This window comes from Hipposideros armiger, unplaced genomic scaffold (genome assembly GCF_001890085.2).
Source record: "Hipposideros armiger isolate ML-2016 unplaced genomic scaffold, ASM189008v1 scaffold_129, whole genome shotgun sequence".
NCBI classification, from domain to species: domain Eukaryota; kingdom Metazoa; phylum Chordata; class Mammalia; order Chiroptera; family Hipposideridae; genus Hipposideros; species Hipposideros armiger.
The window spans coordinates 2,386,648-2,410,705 of record NW_017731479.1 but is presented as its reverse complement, the minus strand read 5'-3'; the positions used below and the strand labels follow the sequence as shown (position 1 = coordinate 2,410,705).

At 38.3% G+C, this 24,058-nt stretch overlaps 1 protein-coding gene and 1 pseudogene across 1 annotated transcript in view; one reads left to right on the top strand and one right to left on the bottom strand.

The window, feature by feature from the left end:
- Window positions 1-24,058, top strand: part of SPPL3 (signal peptide peptidase like 3) — a 115,474-nt gene that overhangs the window by 68,553 nt on the left and 22,863 nt on the right. The window contains exons 2-4 of the mRNA XM_019649158.1: window positions 5,244-5,321; window positions 16,174-16,262; window positions 23,756-23,875. Of these exons, the coding sequence (XP_019504703.1) occupies window positions 5,244-5,321; window positions 16,174-16,262; window positions 23,756-23,875 (287 nt within the window). The remainder of the gene's footprint in view (window positions 1-5,243; window positions 5,322-16,173; window positions 16,263-23,755; window positions 23,876-24,058) is intronic.
- On the bottom strand, window positions 10,753-10,992 carry LOC109386214 (cyclin-dependent kinases regulatory subunit 2 pseudogene; annotated as a pseudogene).

Here is a 24,058-nt window from a genome sequence, read left to right as displayed (position 1 = left end):
GTCAGTGACTACAAGATGGTCAGCCACACAGACTAGAGCACAGCACAGAGGATCTGTGAAGGAGAGGCAGCTGGTTTCACAAAAATTTAACCCAGACTTGTAGAAGTCTTAAGCGGTGAGTCTCCAGAGAGTCTCCATTGATTTGAGACATGTTGCAAAAGAAATAAACACTAGTATCAGACCTTAAGACACTGCGTTCTGGAAGTTTACCATATAATGCGCACTTTTGTGCCCAAATTTGTGAGGGAAAGCTAAGGATGTGCATTATACATGGATAGTACTAATTCCGTATCTATATAAATGTTTTTAATTATTTTATTTATGCTTATGAGTTAAAAGTGTAACTCCAGAAATCAATGATGGTATCTGTATGCAAAATAATACCCTGGAATACGATAATCGGTTTTGTTGAACTTAGATGAACTTGAAACAACCAAGTGTTCTTGGCCTTCTGTGATGTGTAAATATCATAAATTTGTTACCGGTACATAAAATTTCTGTACCTTGTACCTGTTCTTGTGTTTCATAATTATTTGTTACATAAAATTTCTTGTACCATAACATGTTAAAAAATAAATGCTAAATTCCTTTTTTTTTTTTTTTTAAAGATTTTATTGGGGAAGGGGAACAGTGTTGGGGAATTAGGGAAGGGGAACAGCCAAGCTGTTGTCCTTCAATCCTAGCTGTGGAGGGTGCAGCCAGCCGAGCTCCCAAGTCCAGCTGCCATCTGGCTGCCCAGTGGCTGCTCAAGGTGCCTGTTCAATCCTAGTTGCGAGTGGGCGTAGCCCACATCCCACATGGGAGTCAAACTGGAAACCTTGTTGCCAAAAGCACACCTCTAACCACTGAGCCATCTGGCGGCCCATCGGCAGCTCAGGGCAGCGCAGCCCAAGGTGCCATGTTCAATCTTAGTTGCGGGACCATCCCATGTGGGAGTAGAACTGGCAACCCTGCCTTTAGGAGCTGAGCCATCCCGCCACCTGTTGGCAGCTCAGTGGCAGCTCAGCTCGTGCGCAGGCACTGGCCCATGTGGGAACTGAACCGGCGATCCTGCTGCCCAGACTCCTGCTCCCAACCAACTGAGCCACTCGACAGGCCCATAAAATTCCTTTATAATACAAAAAACAAGCAACTAAATGTAAACAAATAAAAATTTGAATTAAAAAATTAAGACAAGAGGGCCAGCTGGGTGGAGCATGAGCTCTGAGCAACAGGGTTGCCAGTTCGATTCCCACATGGGCCAGTGATATGTGCCCGAGCTGAGCTGCCAACAGGTGGCAGGATGGCTTAGCTGGCAAGAGCGCGTGCTGTTTTGTGTGGTTTTTTTCGTTGAGCCTTCCTGCCACCTGTTGGCAGCTCAGCTCGGGCTGTGAATCGAACCGCTTTTGCTCAGAGCTCACACTCTTGAGTGAGCTCTTAACCAACTGAGCCACTGGGCCGCCCCCGAGAGCGTGTGCTCTTATCAACAAGGTTGCCAGTTCAACTCCCGCATGGGATGGTGGGTTGTGCTCCCCCCCCCCCCGCAACTCAGATTGAACACGTCATCTTGAGCTGAGCAGCCACCAGCTGTCGATGGGCGACCTGATGGCTCAGCAGTTAGAGCGCATGCTCTTAACAAGGTTTCCGGTTCTACTCCTATGTGGGATGGTGGGATGCACCCCCCCACCCCCCGCAACTAGATTGAAAACGGCGACTGGACTTAGAGCTGAGCTTTGCACCCTCCACAACTAAGATTGAAGGACAACTTGACTTGGAGCTGATGGGTCCTGGAAAAAACACAATGTTTCCCTTCCCTATTCCTCAACACTGTTCCCTTCCCCAATTCCCCAACAAAATCTTAAAACCAAAAAAAAGAAAGAAATTTTATTCCCTGAAAGTTTGGGCCAAAAAATGGGTGTACTTTATACACGGCAAAATATGGTAATCCACCCCTCTTAGGTAATGACAGTATGCTTCAGAATACAAAGGGTACAAAACAGCCAAGTCATTCAAGTAAAACACCAGCAAAAGTTCCTCAGGATAAAAAGACTGCTTATATTTTTTTATAACTCTGGAGTCTGGAAAAAAAATTTTAATTGCTTTTTAAAATGCCTACTAGCCCTTAGGCATATATGAAAAGCTGCTCAATCTCACTTTTAATTAATGAAAACGTTTTTAATTACATCAGAAAATTAATGCAAAGGAAAACCATATTGAGATATCAATTTTCATCTGTCAGATTGGTAAAAATATATGTTAGGCAGTGTTCACTGTTGACAAGACTTTTGAAAACAAGAACGCTAATAATCCATTACTGGTGAGAGGCAAATGATTTAACCTCTCTAGAGAGTGGTTTGGCAACATCTGTCACATTTCAAGTGCATTTCCTCCTCAATCCAGCAATCTCAATTTTAGGAACTTCGCACAGATGTATCATTTCACGTGTGTGCAATGCATAAGCCTCTTTATTATAGAATTGTTTGTAACAGAATTTTTGGCAACAACCACAGTGTCCCTCTAAAAGAGATTTTTAAAAAATTGTGGTGTATACACACAGTGGAATACTACGCATATGTCTAAAGAAAATTAAAAAAGAGAAAGTTCTCTACGTATTGATACAGGAAAATCTTTAGACTATATTGTAAAAAGGGGGGTGGGGGAGTACAGAGCTATGTATGTAATACTCTACCTTTTTATAAGAAATGGTGAGAAATTATTTTTTAAAACTTTTTATTGTGTAAGTTTTCAAAATAGAAAAGCAGAGAGAAGAGTATAATGAACTCCACGAACCTATCATTCCAGCTTCAATGATGAAAAACAATTTTTACCTTTTTTTAAACATCTATCCTGCCCCTCCCCACAGAATATTCCCCCCCCCCTCCAAAGGATTTTATTGGGAAACAGTGTTTTTCCAAGACCCATCAGCTCCAAGTCAAGTAGTTGTTTCAGTTTAGTTGTGGAGAGTGCAGCTCTGTGACCCATGCATGGATCCAACCGGCTACCTTGGTATTATGAGCCTGCGCTCTAACCAACCTGAGCTAACTGGCCCCTCCACCTGCCCCCCTTCCCCCCGAATATTTTAAAGCAAACCTTAAGCCATATGATCTTACGCATAAATACTTCAGTTAAATATCTCTAATAACTAAAAATCAAAAACCGACATTATAGACCACAACACCGTATCGTGACATTTCATTATGTATCCTGTTTTTAAGAACGATTACAAGCAACTTCTCCTCTTCTATATTCATCAGTCTTTCCCATTTCACTGGGATAATTTCCAGTCAGCATACAAAAAAGGTTGAGTATCTCCTATTTTTCAAAAAATGTTAAGACCTCCCTTATCCTTACATTCCCATCCAACTGCTATTCTCTTCCCTGTACTTCTCAAAAAGCTGTCCATCTCCATTTCCTTAACTTGAACTTCTCAGCCAATTCCAATCTGACTCCCATCCCCATCATTCCACTAATACTGTTTTTGCTAAGGTCACCAGTGACTTACACTTAAATAAACCCAATGGACACTGTAGTTTTCATCTTCCTTGACCTCAGCAGCCTTCAACCTCTCCTTCCTAATACAAACAACGAACGCTAATTGAGTACTTATATTGTTCAGCTCTTTATATGGATTATTTCATTTTTATTAATAGCTCTTTGAAGTAGGTATTTGTGATTATTTCTATTTTACAAATGAAGAACTGAAGCTTAGAGAGGTTAAGTAACTATTTCCGACTACTAGTAAAAGGGTAGATCAAGGATTTAAATTCAGGCAACATCCAGTCCTGCTGCTGCTTTGAAACACTCTCATCACTACCCCCTACTATCCTGGGTTTTCTTCCTCTTTCCCTGTTTCATTTTGGTTTTCTTTGTAGCTTTTTTCTACCTGATCTTTAAAGTTTGGAGGTTTCTTAGGCTCTTCTCACTATTGCTAGGTGGTCTTACCACACCTATGGCTTCAATTACTACATAGAAGGTGCGAGCTCCCAATGTATAGCTTACAGCTTAGAGCTGCTTCTGCCCTCTGGACCCAGATATCCGTCCAGCTGTCTGCTCAACACATCCAAAACCCAACTTTAAATCTGCTCCTCCTATGTTGCTTTTTTTCCTAAGTGGCACAGCCATCCGCCAAGTCCTGTGTATTGTGTCTCCTATTCCATACCTCCCTAAGGAAAGCACCTTCTCCTCTCCCCCCCCGCCCTGCAATTCTTAGTATCCTGTACTTGTCTTTTTCCCCTTTTTTACATTTTCCATGATTATATTCACTTGCTTATGTTAACTTTTTGCTTTTTAATTCCTTTAGAATGAAATTTATTTTTTTTTATTCCTTTAGAAAAGATTTAGGGCAGGACCAAGACAATCTTATTTATTACATCCCCAGTGAGTAGCAGAGTGTCTGGCACGGAGCCATTGTGAAATAGTTGCTGAAATGAAAAAAGGAAGAGAAATTTATTTAGGAAAATCCCTAACAAGAATGGGTAGTGTGGAGGGTGAACTCCTGGAGACATACTTGCAAACAAGATTTCTGATGGTCAAGCCATGGAAGGGAGTAAAGGAATTGGCAGTAGGAGCAAGAGAAGTAGCGGACGTGGGAATGTGGAAGTTGCAGGAAGTTGCTGTGCATACATGTGGGGGAGTAAGAGAAGTGGGGTGGTGTCAAGAATGCAACAGATTCTGGCTTTGACACTGAGGGGATCATAAATCATTCCTTGAGAGGCTCAATCAGGTGTGAAGGGAAGAATAATGACTTGCTTTTTGGATCTGTTGACTTTAAGAACTTCTCTTCCCTGATGGAGAGAACCAATAGGCAATTATACAAATGGAAACGGCATTCAGGAGAGACATACAGGCTTCACCTCATCACTGAGCAAAACCAGTAATTCAAGTGCAAACTGATAAAAGTTTGGTCACTGGGACTTTTTATCCCTGGTACAGAGTTGGTAGATATTTTGTTACTTTTAAAATAGGTAGTAGATGTTTTAAGCATATGTTGTTGATCATATACAGATGGGATTTTTACATTGATAGCATTCAACATCCTGTGAATGTTAACTAGTTATAACTGTGAGCCTATACATTTATTCTTTGTGTTAAACTAGCAAGTCTCATTTTAATTATGCTGTTTTATTAATGCTAATTTGTACCTTTTTTCTTATTAAAGATAAAATTAACAACTTAGTGGGGTTTGTAGATCTCCATTAGACTGTAACTCCATGAGGACTTCCTGCTATGTGATTAAAATTGTTTTTCCCTCTTTTTTTCTCTAGGGCCTATTCCCTGGTGGATTCCAGTCAAGTGTCTACATTTCTGATTTCCATTCTACTTATAGTCTATGGTAGTTTCAGGTAAGATGCTCTCAAAGTGGGATTTAAAAAAATTTTTTTTTTCCAGTTACAGTTGACATTCAATATTACTTTATATTAGTTTCAGATGTACAGTGTAGTGATTAAACATTTATATAATATGTGCAGTGATCCTCTGATTAGTCTAGTACCCAACTGGGTACTCACCTGGGTAATACAGTTATTACCATATTATTGACTATATTCTCTGTGCTTTATCTTACATTTCTGTAACTGTTTTGTAACTACCAATTTGTGTCTTACTCTCTTCACCTTTTTCACCCAGCCCCGCCCCCCTCCTCTGGCAACCATCGGTTTGTTCTCTTTGAGTCTTTTTCTGTTTTGTTTGTTCGTTTACTTTGTTCTTTAGATTCCACATACAAGTAAAATCATATGGTATTTGTCTTACTCTGTCTGATTTGTTTCACTTAGCAGAATACCCCTGAAGTCCATCCATCAAAGTAGGATTAATTTCAGCTGGAGTTGGAAGACACACTGCTCTGAAAGAGTTAGTGCTAAAATTTATTGCTCTGTGAAGAGAAACATGACTTTGACAGGAATTGAATTAGAACGGGATAATTCTGAGATTTGTATTCTCTGATTTTGGCTGCTGTTGAAACACTTTTGATTTTGCTTATGACTTGGGCATTTTAATACAAACATGCAAACACGAATTGCTTAAATCCTGGTTCTGAAAATAATGACTCACATATGCACACTCATTGGGAAGGTTAAGGAGAGAATCCTTGACAGTGATTCCACAGTCCCACTGGAACAAAAAGTTTTTCTTACTACAGAGGCATTGACATAGGTTGAGCCATATGAAACTGCCCATAGTCAACTTTTTTGACCTATGGAAATAATTTCCTATGCTTCAACCTACTATCATTGGAATTGTGGACATTAGCATTTACCAAGTACTTTCTCTCCTGACCTTGGAAATGCTGAGACTAACTAGATCCTTTTGAATTTCTGTCCTAGCAGGCAGCTATAAGAAGAGAAAGGAAAATCTGGAAGCTAGATGCTCACTCCTTTCTTTTCACCCTCCTTTCTTGAAAGGAACATTAGTGGCTATATACCTCAACTAGTTCTGTGGCTGATAACACTTAAAAGTGAAAGCCACGTGAGAAATTTTAAATTGAGAACTTGAAAGGGAGTGATGATGATAAATGAAATAGACATTTGGATTTTCAACTATCCAGTATTTATTTCTGGGTTTTAATGGGTACTTGGCAACATCATAGACTTTCAGGCTTTATCTCAACACCGAGTAAAATACCGTTGGTAATTATAGTTATCAACTGATAAAAGTTTCAGTCTTTGAGACTTTTATTGAGAGCCCTGGGTTCATAATGACTTTTAGGAAGCATTAATCAAGCCAGAGCAACTTAGAACCTTATCAATATAATATTGATACTTTGTATCTCTGTCCTTTAGACAAGTTTCTGATTTTTTCTCTTTGCATATATAGCGTGTCAGCATTTCAAAAGACTTGGTAATTTTAAAAAATCTTTAGAATCACAACCCTAATACTATACACTAAAACCTCATTTAATGTCATCAATAGGTTTTACAACTTTAAGTATAACGAAACCAGTTTTACCATAGGCTAGTTGATAAAAGTTCAGTTTCTGCAGCATCTTATCAACGTTTTAACTAAACGACATTATTTGAGGACCTGCTGTACTTTCATTAATACATATGACCTTTTGTTTGGCATATACTTATATACTGTATACATTTTCGTAGTTTAAATAATTTATAGTCTGATTATTTTCACCTAACAAAACTATTTTTCACAATCATCTTCATCCTGATTTTTAGTAATTTGATATTCTTTTGTGTTTCTATCTTATTCCACACTTTTTAGACATGTGGGCTGTTAAAGTGACCATCTTTTTATTTATTCTTTTGCTTTGGTTGAATTATATCCTTAAGTTAAATATCCAAAACTTGAAATACTTCTCCAGAGCGTATGAACTGGCTCTTACTACATGTTGCCATATTGTTTTTACAGAAGGGTTATACCAATTTAGGATCAGGTAGGTTTTAAACAAAATTTTATGTTATAAATGTACCACAGAATTGTATCAATGGAAAAGATTTCTGTGGTGAACTCCCTTATTTTACAAATGAGGAAACTGAAACCCAATCAGATGAAGTAAATTGACAAAGATTACACAGCTCATTGGTAACAAAGCCTGGACTGGATCAGATTGTGAAGACTTCTGATCAAGTACCTTAGGTCTTTTATACTTGGGTAAATACATTTTCTGCACAAAGTCAGTCAGGATGCCTTTAATTATACATTTACAGTGTCCCCATTGAATAACTTTGGAAGTGTTTCCTCCTTTTCTGTTTTCTGGGAAAGATTATGTAAAATCTTTATTTCTTTAACTGTGTGATAGAACTCACCAGTGAAAGCTATCTAAAGTCAGACTTTTCTTTATGGGAAGATTTTTTTTTTGTTGTTTCTTTCCTGCTTTATTCACTACTTACCTTTTTTTTTTTTTTTTAAGTACTGGTGTAAGGGTTTTTTTTGTGTGTGGTAAAATATGCATAACAAAATTTACCATTTTAACCATTTTTAAGTATACAGTTCACTATCAGGTAAGAACTTTCTTAAACACGTATTGTCAGTCTTTTTATTATAACCATTCTAGTACTAGGGTGTGAAATGATATCTCATGGCTTTGATTGCATTTCCCTTATAATTGAGATTAGGATGTTGAAAAGATACGAGGATCCTTTCATGTGCTTATTGGCATGTGAATTTTCTTCTTTGGTGAAATGTCCATTCAAATTTTTGCCCATTTTTAAATTGGGTTATTTGTCCATACAGAATTGTAACATTTCTTTAAATATTCTAGATACTAGTTCTCCCAATCATGTGAATTGTACATACTCTGTTTGTTTGGGTGGTTTTTTTTCCTGCTTATTTCACCACTTTTACTCCCCGCCTTTAAGTATTGGTAAAGGCTTTTTTGTTGTTTTTTTTAAAACTTTTTGGAGATATACATACCATCAGGGTCTCTCATGTAAAGTATATAATTCAGTGGTTTTTAGTAAACTTGACTAGGTTGTGTAACCATCACCACAATCCAATTTTAGAACATTTTCATCATCCCAAAAGAAACCTTGTACCCATTAGCAGTCAGTCCCCTTCCCTCTCTCCCATGCCCTAGGTGACCACTAACCTTTTTCTGTCTTCCCAGATTTGCCTATTCTGGACATTTCATATAAGTGGAATCATATAACATGTGGCCTTTTGTGACAGGCTTCTTTCACTTAGCATAATTTGTTTAAAGTTCATCTATGTTGTAGCATGCATCAGTATTTCATTCCTGTTTATTGCCAAATATACTACTACTCTCTTGTTTATGCATGCATCAATTGATAGACATTTAAGTTGTTCCCATGTTTTGGCTGCTATGAACATTCATGTACAAGTTTTTGTGTGGACATATGTTTTCATATCCTTTGGGTAAATACCTAGTAATGGAGTTGCTGGCTCATTGGTAACTCGGTGTTTAACATTTCAAGGAATTGCCACAGTTTTTCATAGCTGCTGCACCATTTTACATTCCTCCCAGCAGTAGATGAGAGTTGCAGTTTCTCTTCTTACTTTACTATCTGTCTTTTTGATTATAGCTATTCTACTATTCTGATGGATATGAGTGATATCTTGTGGTTTTGATTTGCATTTACTTAATGACTGGTGGTGTTGAGCATCTCTTCATGTGTTTATTTACCATCTGGGTGTCTTTGGTGAAGTATTTGTTCAAATCTTTTTGGCCACTTTAAAATTAGGTTGTCTTTTTTGTTGTTGACTTTTGATAGTTCTTTATATATTGTGGATTGACGTCCTTTGTTAGTTAAATATTTGCAAAGAGTTTCTCCCAGCCTGTGGGTTTGTCTTTTCACTTTCGGTATGTTTATAACTTATATTTTCCTGATTGATTGAGATAAAATGCCCCTCTTTATCTTTAGTGGCAGTTTTTGTCTTAAAAGTCTTGCTTTGTTTGATGTTAGTGTAGCCATTCCAGTTCTTTTACCGTTGCATGTGGGTTGATTTTTTAATTACTAACTCTCTTTCTTATACGTCTACTTGGATATTCTATTCTTGAGTCAGTTACAGTAATTTGTGTGTCTGGGATTTGTCCATTTTTCTAAATTGTCTCATGTTGACATCAGTTTGTTCATACTGTTCCCTTATAATCCCTTTAATTTTTATTGGTCAGTAGTGATGGTCCCTCTTTCATTTTTTTATTTTACTCATTTGTGTCTTCTGTGCCTCTCCATGTTCCCAACCCCCACCTCTCGTCAATCTGTTAGGTTGTCGGAAAAGTCATGACGTATTTTTTTCTGTTTTTCATTGCAAAAATATGTCATGAATCTTCCGATAACCCAATAGCTAAAGGTTTATCGATTTTGTTGATCTTTTCAAAGACTTTTGATTCCATTGATTTTTCTCTTTTTTCCTGTTTTCATTGATTTGCACTCTAATCTTTATTATTTCCCTCCTTCTGCTTGCTTTGGGTTTAGTTGAAGCCTCTTTTTCTAGTTCCTTAAGGTAGAAAGAAGCTCAAGTTAATTGATTTGAAACCTTTCTTGTTTTTTAACATAGTCATTTAAAGCATCAAAGTTTCCTCTAAGCACTAGTTTAACTGCATCCCATAACTTCTGTTATATTTTCATTGCATTCAATTCAAGATGTTTTCTAACTTTCTTGGTGGTGGTTTTATTTGACCCATGGGGTTTTTTGTTTTGACTTGATTTGTTTTTAATTTTTACAAGAGTTTATTTGAGCCAAACTGACAACATATGCTAGGGAGCAAGATCTCAAATGCTCCAACCCATGGGTTCTTTATAAATGTGTTGCTTACTTTCCTAATATTTGGGGATATTTCAAAATTCTCTCTGTTCTTGAAAGGAATTTTTTTAATTTTTATTCAACATACAAACTTTTTTTTTTTAAGAAATTTTATTGGGAAACAGTGTGTTTGTCCAGGATGCATCAGCTCCAAGTCAAGTAGTTGTCTTCAATCTAGTTGTGGAGGGCACAGCTCCTTGGCTCATGTGGGAGTCGAACCAGCAACCTTGGTGTTATGAGCCTTGGTGGTTATGAGCTCTAACCACCTGAGCTAACCGGCCGCCCTCAACATACAAACTTTAACAAAGGTAACAGGTAAAGTCAAATAGGCACTTATATTAAGAGAAAAACTGACTAGACTAGAAGAAATTTGATTTGAAATACCTTACAGTAACCTACTTGCAGCTGCATTTAACTGAGCTCAGTTGCTGTGAAGGATACAGCTCATGAACAGGTACAGGTGAATGACTTGTACATTTTTAAGTAGTCACTGAATACTACCTTATATACACATACACATTAAATTTGAAAAAGATTTAATTGACAATCTCCAGCTATACCTCATTTTTGTTGATTTTTTGGAAGAAATCGTCTAAAGAGAAGAACATGTGGTTCCGGCTCACAAATCATGTGATGAACCCAGCCCAGACTCCATTGGACAGCGAGCTTCCTCCACTTCTCTTCAGACATCAGATGGGTTTTAAGTACTTATTTAGAAAGTTCTCTGGATTACATTACATGCTGGTATTCTTAGTGCTCATAGAAGTACTTGTCTGAATAATAGATCTGCCTTTGGGCCATCCTGCTGGCAGGTGGGCGGTGTGGAAGGGGAGTGACGGGGCAGGAAGAGAAGAGGCAGCCTGTGCAATGTCGGCATCTGGCCATGGCAACGACTCCACTCTGTTGAAAGCAGTTTCAACAACCTAATTCAATTCCATTGTGGGCAGAGACATACTTTTTATGATTTCAGTCCTTTTAAATTTGCTGAGACTTGTTTAATGGCCTAGCACCTGGTCAGACCTGGACAATGTTCATGTGCAGTTGGAAAAATCAACCTTCAACAAAGTTGAGAGCCAGAAGTGACATAATTTAGTTTATGTTTACCAAGATTGGTGGGTCAGAGGGAAAAGTGGAATTGGGAGACTATTGCCCTTAGTACAGGTAAGAAATGACGATGGCTTTAAGTAGGCTAATAACCAGTGGGATCTAGGACAAGATTTCTGATGGAATGGATAGTGTGTGTGAGAGAGAGAGGAGTCAAGGATGACTCCAGGGTTTATGGCCTAAACAACTGGATCCAAAGATGGTGCCATTTTTGAGATGGAAAGCTCTGTAAGAGAAGTTCATAAAATAAAGGATAAAAGATTTATGAGGTGGACTGGTTATTTCCCATTTCTAAGTACAAAGGGAAAAACTATACCAAATCAAACTAGATTCTGAAAGCCAAAACAAATCCCTGATTTAGGAGCTCTTATGTTTGTCATCCCTTAGCTGAGCTTTGCTAGACTTCCTGTATTACTTAAAGCTGACACCTGTCTCTCCTTAATCTTCCCAGCTGCTCTGAAAAAATAACATAATTACTCATCTAAGCAGTATGTCCCCAAAGAGTTTGACAGACCTACAGGAGCGCATTGAGAGAGAGAGAGAGAACACACTAACTAGAGGGAAAAATGAAAGCCTTAAAAAGAGACTATTCTGATAGATAGATAGACCCAGGGGTTATAATGTGAGACTGGTTTAGAGTTTCTTAGGCAGTTTATTACTGGCAAGACACTTGAGTTAGGGAGGGAAGAGGGACGGAGGGAGGGAAAGACATATTTGTTTAATAGTACTCACGGCGCCCAAGGAACCTAAGCAGGCCTACATGTCCATATGTCCCTTTATCCTGGACAACCACTGAAAATTCTCCCAGCATCTCTCCCTCAGCCAAAATAGTCTTACTAAAGCACTCTACTTGCTGGTGTAGTGCCTGTGATAAACTTGTGAAAATGTGACCCAAAAGGCACACAGGGATTTATACATACCGTGTTTCCCCATGTATAGACTAAGGCAGCTAAAGTTAATAAGTCAGAATACAAAAGAGAGCTTACAAAGAGAGAAAACCCCAGAGATCTGTAGATGGGCCCTCTGAGTATCCATCAGAGTGTTGATCAATGCATGCATGTGAGGAAATTACCTAAGGCTAAGGAAAGAATAATGTGAAAAGTTTAGAGGGAAAAGTACGTGTTCTCACCAGCCAGATTGGAGAAACTTTATGATTCATGTGGCATTGGGTAGGGTATTCAGAAAGGCCCTGCCTCAATGGTAGAGAATAATTAGCCTACACTGAACACTACTTCAGACCTGCCTAATAAATCATAAAAGCAAGTCCTGAACAAATTATTTCCAAGTAACATCATCCCAGAACAAAGCTCAAGAAGATTTATAGGACTATAAAAATATCAAACAACTAATGGGAATATAAAAATATTGAGAAAAGGTAAAACTCACCAAGTCTGGCATATAAACGAAGATTACCAGGTAGCAAAGGGGAAGGAAAACATAACCAATGATGAGAATAATCAATCAAAATCAACCCAGAGCTGACATAGATGTTAGAATTAGCAGAGAAGTACATCAAAACAGATAGTATAATTGCGTTGCATATGTCCAAAGAGTTAGGTAGATATTTTAAACTACCGAAATCAAACTTCTGGAGATGAGAACAGTAATATCTGAGTCAAAAATACACTGGATGGGATTAACAGCAACTAGACATTGCAGAAGAAGATTCATGAACTGGAAGGCACAACAATAAAAACTATCCAAAATAGAGAAAAGAGAAAAAATAAATTTAATGAAAAGAGTATCATTGAGCTGTCATTGCACATTGAACATCAACCTCCAGTGGCCTAATATAATTGGAGTTTCTGAAAGAGAGGAAAAGAAAGAACAGAAAAATACTTGAAAAAAGGAATGGTCAAAATTTTTCCGCACATGAAAAATACTATAACCCACAGATGAAAGCTCTATAATCTCTAGGAACAGGAAGCATGAAGAAAACTACACTATGGCACACCATAATCAAATTGCTCAAAACCAGTGATAAAATTGCAAATCCAAAAAGCAGCCAGGGAAAGAAGGGGCAGGAGCCAGACATGTTCAGTACAGAGGAACAAAGATAAAGATGGACGTCCGATTTCTCATTAAAAACAGTGCAAGTGAGAAGACAGTGGAACATCAGTTTTACAGCTTTATATGCCTAGATTAGAATTAAAAGGTGTCAGTGACCTAGCTAAGCTTCTACCTTAATAAACTAGGAGGGTTGGGGGAAACCCAGCAAATTAAACCCAAAGCAGGCAAACAAAAGGTAAGGATACAGATCAGAGCCAAAATAAATGAAATGGATATTTTCTGTTGTTAGAAAAAAATCAGTGAAACCAAAAGCTAATTTTTTAAGAACAATAAAATTGGTAAGCCTCTAGCCAGACTAATCAAGAAAAAAAAAAGAGAAAACACAAAACAACAGAAATAATAGAGGTGATATTACTACAGAGCCTACAGGTATTAAAAAGATAATAAAGGACTACTATGAACAACTTGATGCCAATAAATTTGATGACTTGGATGAAATGGAAAAATTCAAAAGACACAATCTCAAAGCCCACTCACAGAAATCGAAAACCTGAATATTGGCCAGAAAATTGAAAATTGCGAGACTGTTTTCCAAAGTGTCTGTACCAGTTTACATTCCCACCAGCAATGTATGCAAGTTTCAGTTTTACATCCTTGCTATCGTATCACTTGGTTATGATTATACCCATTCTAGGGAATGTGAAGTGGTAATTGTTGTAGTTTTGATTTATATTTCTCTGATGTTAGGAATCTTTTCACGTGCTCATTGACAATTTGCATATCTTCTTTGTTCAGATCCTTTGCCCATTTTTTAATTGGGTTGTCTTTTATTGCTGAATTATAAGATATTATGTATTCTAAATTCAAGGCCCTTATCAGATATATGAGTCACACTTTCTCCCATAAGAATCCACTGCCAAATCCAAGGTCACAACGATTTACCCCTGTGTTTCATCTAAGAGTTTTATAGTTTTAGCTCTCAAATTATTTAAACTTAAGTTAATTAAAATTTGATAACATGTAGAATTCAGTTCCTCAGTCTCACCCCCACATTTCAAGTGCTTGTGTGGCAAATGTCAACCACATTGGCCAGTGCAGATATGGAGCATTTCCACCCTCGCAGGGAGTTCTTTTGGACGCGCGCGTGCGCGCGCGCGCACACACACACACACACACACACACACACACACACACACACCCCTCTTCTTTAAAGGAACGTAGAAATTGAGCTCAAGACTTGAACAGGTAGTTCACAAAGAAATAAATGGGTGGGCTGGCTTTGTGACTCAGTTGGTTAAGAGTTGGCTTAAGACGGTGAGCTCTGAGCAACAGGGCCGCCGGTTCGATTCCCACATGGGCCAGTGACACTGTGCCTGAGCTGAGCTGTTGCTGAGCTGCCGACGGGTGGCAGGATGGCTTAGCTGGTGTAACAAGATTGCCTGTTCGATAGTGGGCTATGCCCACCCGCAACTAAGACTGAACTTGGCACCTTGAGCTGAGCTGCTGCCGCCCAGATGGCTCAGTGGATAGAGCATGCACTCTTAACAACAAGGCTGCTGGTTCGACTCCCTGCATGGGATGGTGGCTACGCCCACCCACAACTAAGATTGAACGCAGCACCTTGAGCTTAGAGGCCACGAGCTGCCAGTGGGAAGCCAGATGGCAACTGGCGCCCTCCATTACGAAGATTGAAGAACAACAATTTGGCTGGTCCCCTTCCTTAATTCCCCAACACTGTTCCCCTTGCCCAATTCCCCAATTAAAAAAAAAAAGAAATAAAAAAAGTGCGAGCTCTGAGCAACAGCGGTTCAATTCTCGTCCCAAGCTGAGCTGCTGCTGAGCTGCCAACAGATGGCAAGATGGTTCAGCTAAAAAGAAACAAAAATGGGCAAGCTCACATACACAAAATTGTTCCAAGTTAAAGAATTCTAAATTGGAACAGAGAGCATTTTTAGTCCTCCAAATTGACAATGATTACTTCCTTTGGGTCTTGGCTCAGAAGCCACACCAGGGAGGCCTTCCCTGCCCGTGCTGTTTAAAATTTCCTGCTTTCCCCCCATAGCTCTTACTATTAATATGCCATATACACTGTTTCCCTGAAAATAAGACCTAGCTGAAAAATAAGTTGTAGCATGATTTTTGGTGCCAAAGTATAGCACTTTGGCACTGAATATTTTAAGCTGAAGGAGTTTGTGGAAAAGGCACCCTTCTCCCTGAAGCAGGTCATAAAACCATGTGAGGGGTGCGTGCCCGCCATATCGTGGAAGAATCATGCTACGGCTTATTCTCCGGCGAGGTCTTATTTTCGGGAAACACGGTATCTAATTTTTGTTTATCGGTCGCTCCCCTTTTTCATTGTAAAATCCACAAGAACCTGTTTTCCTCGTGATTTATTGTCCCTCCGGTACCTAGAAAAGTCCCAGATAGAGCAGAGACTCAAGTATTTGTTGAATGAAAGCTGAAAGATACAGAGAAACGAGAGCTCTCATACACTGCTATCAGGGTAAATTAGTCCATTTTGGAAGCAGTTGTATAGTGTGTAAAAGTCTCAAAATTGTGCTTGCCCTTTGACCCAACATTTCTCCTTCTAGGTATTTATCATATAAGGAAGTGATAAAAGATGTGCCCAAAGATTCAGCCACAGTGGAATGCGTTTATTTGCAGTCAGGAAAACTCTTGAATGCTGACATATTGGAAGGAATGTAGATTGTTTTTTAAAATGTGGCACGAACTATTTTGTAGAGTTGTTCAAGAGAGACCTTTCTTTCTTTCTTGATACCTTAACATTTAAAAATATTGTTTTCTTACTGATTTTTCTAACCTTTCTTAAAGCAAAACTAAAACTTACCTGTACAATTTTTTTCACAGGTCCCTTAATATGGACTTTGAAAATCAAGATAAGGAGAAAGACAGTAACAGTTCTTCTGGGTCTTTTAATGGCAACAGCACCAATAATAGTAAGGCACTTTATGTCAATTAACTTTTATACATGTAGTTGTTTTATTTTGATTCTTTTGATAGCCCCAGTTAATTCACTGGGTTCAAGATTTGTTTGGTATATTAAAATCTAATCTGTATGGTATAATTTGTTAAATCCTTAAGTTTGAATCTGAACTACTGATTTCTTGTGTACTGCTCTTCACTCATGTCTAAAAGCTTGCTGCTGAGGGTCCTGATCTTAAAGAGAAGCAAGACAGGGCCGGCTGAGTGGCTCAGTTTGTTAAGAGCTCGCTCAACAGTGTGAGCTCTGAGCAACTAGCGGTTCGATTCCCGGCCCAAGCTGAGCTGCCAGCAGGTGGCAGGATGGCTCAGCTAAAAAAAAAAGAGAGAGAAGCAGGACAGATTCGTATCTGTCTGTTTATGACTTCATTTAAGTACTTTGGGGAGGCTGACAGTTTTGTAGGTGTTGCTTACAAATTCATTGACTCTTAAAGATAGCTACTTGAAGTACTTGTAAAACTAAGTAATTGTGAGTAACTCTTTTGATATTTAAGGTTTTATAAGAATCTTGTTTAAAAAAAAAAGTGTGCTTTATGGTAGATGTTCATCAGCTTTATTCAGAATAGCCAAAGAGTAGAAACAACTCAAAGTTGCACAAGCTAGTGAATGGATAAACAATATGCTCATACATACAAGGGGGATGCTGTTCAGCATTAAAAAGAATGAAGTACCTGCTGCCACGTGGATGAGCCTCAAAACATCGTGTTAAGTAAAAGAAGCCAGACAGGAAAGACTACAGATTGTATGAGTCCATTTATATGAAATTTCCCCAAAGGCAAATACACAGAGACAGAAAGTAGACTAGTGGTTGCCTGGGCCTAGGGACGGGAAGAATAATTAACTGCAAACTGGCATGAGGGAATCTTCTCAAGGTGACGAAAATGTTCTAAAACTAGCTTACAGTGATGGTTTCACACTTGCTAAATTTACTCCCCCCAAAAAATTATTGAATTATGCACTTAAAATGGGTGAATTTTATCAATTGTACCTCTAGAGTTATAGAAAATTGATGATGCTTATTATAAAAAGAGAACTGAATTAGAAATAAGGAGAGTTGGTTTGATAATAAGAGATTGATATTGAGTACCTACCATACACTTGCCATTCTGTTACATATGTTGAAAGATGCAAAAGTGTAGGAGCTGGTTTCCACCTTGTCACATGGGCAGTGTGGCCAAAATACTTTCCAAGGTATTGATAAAGTGCTAAGACAGAGATAGCAAATCCCGCTTCCCATCCTATACCCAGAGCAGGTACTTTTTCTCATGGACCCTTACCATAGCCTCAGAATTCTTTAGAACAAGCTTCTACCAGTAGATCAGAGTAAGCACTAGAGATGAAGTCATTTTGACATCCATGTGCGAAGAGAGTAAAGAGAAAGGCAAGTCAGGGTGAGCAACAGTGGGTCAGGTTAGTAAGGGGCCTCTTTCCTAGAGAAGGTGAGTTTGACTTGAAATTTAAAGCAGTGAACTTGGATTGGTGGAGAAGTCATCATTCCAGGTGGGAAGAGCATGTGATAACAGGCACAGAGGTAGAGTGAGCATGACTTATAGGACAGGTTAAAGTCACCACCTAATAGGGAGAAACACTAGGGATCTAATATAAAGTTACATAGAATATTCATGGAGGATCTTGGAAGTTTAATTGGAGATCATTGTCCTCCGCAGTGTAAAGTGGGCACGATGCATACAGCAAGTACAATCATTTAAATATAATGAGTCTTTTCTTAAATTTATGACACAGCTCTTTGTATGAGGTAAAATACCATACCAGTAACTTACCAGGAACCAGGTAAATAAAACCCAGTGCCACTATCTGATTTTCAGGTTAAATTATTACAGAGCAGTTCACCATCCAACAACATTTTAAGCCAAATCACTTTATACTCTTGAAACTCCTTCAAAAATCCTGTGTTATATGGCATATATGCAAATAATGTACTTAAACTTTACAAACCTGTTGTACATTGCATCACAGAAACCTAAGAGAAATCAATGATGTGTATCTAAGTACAATTTTTATCCTCAAATAAATGGTTAAGGCAGTCCATACAGCAGAGGGAAGTTATGTGGTAACATCAGTTTTTAAATTTCTCAGTATTAATCAGTGTCTCAAGAATAGTAGATGGTGGTTTAAATGGTCGTTTTCTTAAATCTACCTCATGTGTTGTGTTAAATTATCCTCAACAAATACATTTTTTCAGTGCATAGTCTGGGCCATGGATGCCAAAGGGATAAGCACAGATTAGGATCGATTGCAGTCCACTCCACATGATCAGGAACAACGTATTGAAAGAAATGGCCGCTGCAGGCAAGGCCCAGTACTTGATTATGGAGTGTGACACCATTTCAGATCGAAGGGATGGCCTGGAAAATGGGATGCATTCATCAGAAATCAAAGAAACCACACAGCCTGAAAGATGAACAGAGAAATATAAGAGATTGTGTAGGTTCTAAAGAGATTGAAGTCCTGAATAATCAACAGTGGAGAAGAATTGGGAAAGGTCTAAGAGAAGGAAGGTATGAATTGAAGATTTTGGCAAGAGTGTTTTGAACTGATTGAAGGAGAAAGTGAGTAGTAGAGAGAGGTTTCTTAAAGGTTACAGTTGCCTACTCCCAAAATAAATAAAAACCAAGGAATTTGTGGAAAAGGCGTGAAAATGAATGAACTACAGCTATGCATAACAGCATGGATGTTTCTCGTAACATTGAGCAAAAGAAGCTAGACACAAAATACTACACAATTCAATGCATGTAAGTTGAAAGGACAGGCAAAATAAATACAAATTAGTATTTTAAGGTACATGCTTGGGTAGAAAACATATAAAGTAAAGCAAAGAAGAAAGCATCATAAAAGCAGGACAGCAGTTCCCTTTGGGAAAAGAGAGAGTAGTGAGCAGGAGGGGCCCAAGACAGACCCCTGAGGTTGGCACAGTTCCGGTTTCTGACCTGCATGGTGTCAGCTATGTGATGATTTGCTGACCTACGTTTTCATTTCATTTACTTTCCTCTGTGTGTGTGTTAGGCTTTATAATAAAAAGGGTTAGAAAGAAAGTGGGGTAAGGGGTTCCCCCAAGGTCCTCTCTCTGGTTTTCCGTAATCTTGTTCTGTCTCCTGTCTCATCATTACATCTACCCCAAGAAGCCTAGATAGAGACCTCCCCCCCCCCGCCCACCCCGGCACCTCAGTCATTCGTTTAATTAGTATTAAGTGTGGTTGTTTTTCTTTAAAAAGCCATACCCCCACCCCATTATCTGCCATCTTGAAGTCCTTTACTGGGTTTCCCATATAACTTATTTGAACTGCAGAGCTTGATGGAGATGTACAGTTGGAATTCTCTTCATTAACAGAGATATGCACCTTAATCTCCACTTAGACTCTAAACTCTGTGAGATCTGGAAATGACTTTTTTTTTTTAATCCCGCATGTTGCCTACTGTATAATAGGTGTTCAGTTAATGTTTGGTTAAAAGCATGCTTCTCTCATGGAGGTACAAAATCAGTAACTTTCTTAACAATTATCAATGATACATTAGTGTATTGCTCAGTGTCTGTTTTATGACCAGATATGTAGTTAGCCTATAGCCATGTTCACTGAATGCTAAAAATAATGTCTCTGTACATAATTTTTAATTTCTTCATCATGCCTGTTTCTTATGTGGATTTTGGTTTTAAAGATAATGCATCTGCACTTAAGTCCTCCCAATTGTGGCTGTTCTGTTTTGTTTGGCTCTGTTTTGTTTTGTTTTTCTAAAGTAGTGAAAAAGCAGTTTATTTTAGGAGAAAAAGTACATTTTTTAAAGAAGTAGAAGAGAGAAAAAGTACATTTCAAAGAAGTAGAAGTAGAGAGTGGCTCAAGGGCTATTATTAGAAGAGAAAGTACACTCCAAAGAGTTTGGAGCGGGCCAAGTAAAAGGAGCTCAAAAAGCCCGCTCTGTTCTGTTTTGAAGTCGCTAGATTTGGGCTACAGTTTCTGATTAGCGCCTTCCCCTTCGAGACCATTTTCTCGAGACCTTTGGAAATGCAGCATTGAAGGTGTGCACATTGTTTTAGGCAGCGTATTGCAGCAACTAAAGGAGCTTGACCTGGCCTGTGGCACTGCTGCTGGGCAAGCTCTCTTGGACATCCGTCTGTAAAACTGACGGCAGCGATGTCTAACACCTCCCGGTTTAAATAAAATCTGTGCGTTCTAACTAATATTCTAGGACAGATCTTTGTATTCAGTTTTGCATTGTAATTGCAGAATGAATTTCTAAAATTTAGATTTATTATAAACAAATACTTCTCACGCTTGACTTACTAAACAGTCTTTGTTCTAGGCAGACATTTAATTTTTCTGTTCCTATTTTAAACCAATATAATTAATCTGTAGACTATATATGCTGCTTCCTTTTACAGAATGGGGAGATTTATAGATTTTATTTTAAGATTTTTTTTCTTACCGTAAAGCAAATAATCATTTATTTGAGAAACTGTTGTTTTTCTGTTGTGAAAGGCACCTGAAATTCTGGAGTTTTCTCTAATTCTTCTTTGAACTATTGTAGAGCAAATTAAAAATATATATATAGGGCCGGCCAAGTGGCTCATTGGTTAAGAGTTGGCTTGGGAGAGCAAGCTCTGAGCAGCAGGGCTGCCGGTTCGGATCCCACATGGGCAGTGACACTGCCCTCTACAGCTAAAATGGTGAACAACAGCTTGACCTGGAGCTGGGCTACTATGAGTCGCCGGCGACGGCGTAGGCTGCAGTGGGGCTACAGTGGGCTGTTATAAGCTACCGTGAGTGGCCAGCAGCTGGCCTGAGCTGCCAAGAGCTGCCATGAGCGGCCATCCAGGGACCAGTGACCAATCTGCCTCACCCGGGAAGAGTGCAATGATAATACCAACATGGGCCAGTGAAGCGACGTTCTCCACAACTAGACTGAAGAACAAAAGGACAGCAACTTATCTGTTCCCCTCCCCCAATTCCCCAACGCTGTTCGCCTCCCCCAATTCCCCAATAAAATCTTAATATATATATAATATTTAGATTTATATATATATAATATATATATAATATTTAGGTGAAATTTAGTTAGACGTTTCATAGGGTTTTGTTTTATAAATGTCCGTAAGACACTTTAAGATACACCCCCTAAAATGACCCATGCCAAGCTGCATAGGTTTGACTACAATTCAGGATAGACCTCTTCTCCAGGTCATTTCTGTTCACATAGTTCACTTTTCCTAAATTGAATTGCCCTATGCCTAAGTGAATTATTGACTCATCTACCTAGTCAGTAAGAAGCAATTTTGTTTTGTAGAAATATTTAATATTTTATTTTACCGAAATCCCTAAATAGCTTTCTTGAGGGCAGGTAAATTTAAATACCTAAGAGCAATTTTTATTTTATTTTATTTTTTTCAAAGATTTTATTGGGAAATTAGGGAAGGGGAACAGCCAAGTTGTTGTCCTTCAATCTTAGTTGTGGAGGGTGCAGCTAGCTCAGCTCCAAGTCCAGTCGCCATCCGGCCACCTCTCGGCAGCTCGCGGCCGCTCAGCTCAAGGTGCCGTGTTCAATCTCAGTTGCAGGGGGCACATATATCTTTATGAATAAATGTTTTCAAATTTTTCAGGTAGATACCCAGAACAGGATTGCTAGATTATATGGTAGTTGTGTTCTTAATTTTGAGGAATCTCCATACTGTTTCCATAGTGACTGTACCAGTTTACATTCCCACCAGCAGCATGAGGGTTCCCATCACAGCCTCTCCAGCATTTGTTATTTCTTGTCTTACTAATAGCTATTCTGACAGGTGTGAGGTGTGGTTTTGATTTGCATTTTCCTTATAGCTAGTGAAGTTGAGCATCTTTTCACTTATCTGTTGGCCATATTTGTTATCACATACCTGTATGTCATCCTTGGAAAATTGTCTATTCAGGTCCTCTGCCCATTTTTTAATTGGATTGTTTGTTTTGTTACTGAGTTGTGTGAGTTTTTTAATATATTTTGGATATTAGCCCCTTATTGTAGGAATCTTTTGCAAATATCTTCTCTCATTCAGTTGACTGTCTTTTTGTTTTATTGATGGTTTCTTCTGCTATGCAGAAGCTTTAAAGTTTAATGTAGTTCCATTCACTTATTTTTTGCTTTTACTTCCCTTGCCTTTGGGGCCAAGTTCACAAAACTTGAGACCAAGGTCCATAAGATTAGCGCCTATGTTTTCTTCTGTGTATTTTATTGTCTCAAGTCTTATTATTGTCTCAAGTCTTATTATCAAGCCTTTAATCCATTTTGAGTTAATTTTTGTGTATAATGTCAGATAGTAGTCTAGTTTCATTTTTTTGCATGTGGCTTTCCAGTTTTCCTTTCTCCATTGTATATTTTTGGCTCCTTTGTCAAAAATTAGTTGCCACATACGTGTGGGTTCATTTCCCGGCTCTCAATTCTGTTCCATTGGTCTGTATGTCAAAAGATCCCAAATAACCAAAGCAATCCTGAGAAAAAAACAAAGCTGGTAGTATCACTTTCCCTGACTTCAAATTATACTACAAAGCTACAATAATCAAAACAGTATGGTTTCAGCAAAGAAATAGACCAATGGAAATTTCTTCTGTACTTAATGATATCTCAGCAGGGTTAATTTAAAGGTAGTAACACACAAGATCAAATTAGTAATTTTTTTCTTTCCAGTCAGTGGTTATCAGATTTTGTCATTTTTACCTTTTCCATAAAATATTCTATTAATGTTTCTCAACACTGGATGAAAATAAAATTTTGTGGGGAGTTTTTAGTTGGGCCTACTAACTCCCAGAGATTTCAGTTTAATTGATCTGGGGTTGGGCCTGGACATTGTAACTTTTTTAAAGCTCCCCAGGTGATTCTAATGAGCAGCCAAGAACTGAGAACCACTGTGCTAAATCTCACTTGTTCTTTAAAATGTTTCCATAAAATAATTTTTCTGATTTGCTATTTTCAGATCTTTTGTTCTCTCCCTTTCTCCCACCCTCAAAGGCAGTCCTCAACTATTATCGACAGTGAGGAACAGTGAACATGAACACATGAAATCCACAGATGATGAAAAATTATTTTATTCTGTGGGTTTAAACCACTTCTTTCACCAAGTCTGTGCACAAGAACACAGATGTACTCAAATTGACTAATCTCAATTTTTACTACCTTTGAATGTTTGTGATTTCATTTTTGTTTTTGGCATCCTGTCATCCAGATGGTTAGTACCAGCAGGTGGTAGTTTAATTCAACAAGTACGTTTTTGAACAAATACTATGATGAAGGCACTATGAGGAGAGCAAGGAGCTCATAATCTCATTGGGAAGGAAAGAATCAGGGCCTAGATAATCTATATCGTATGTACTAATCTCTAGAACTGTGCATTTTAACGCATTACTTTATCTAAAGTACATGGCACTGTACCTGTTACAGTCATTAATATGTCCCTTTTTCTCTCTTGCAGGTATCCAAACTATTGACTCTACCCAGGCCCTGTTCCTTCCAATTGGAGCATCTGTCTCTCTCCTAGTAATGTTCTTCTTCTTTGACTCAGTTCAAGTAGTTTTTACAATATGTACAGCAGGTAAATGAATTTCTGTCTATTCTTTAACCTAAAGGGAAATTTTTTCACCTTTTTTTTTAATCATCACTCAAAAATTGAGATTTGTACACCATGGCATGCAAGTTTTTCTTCATAAGTCTGGCTTTTCCTCCCCTCACGTCTTCTTTGAACCACTTGACATGCATATCATCACTTCAAACCTGC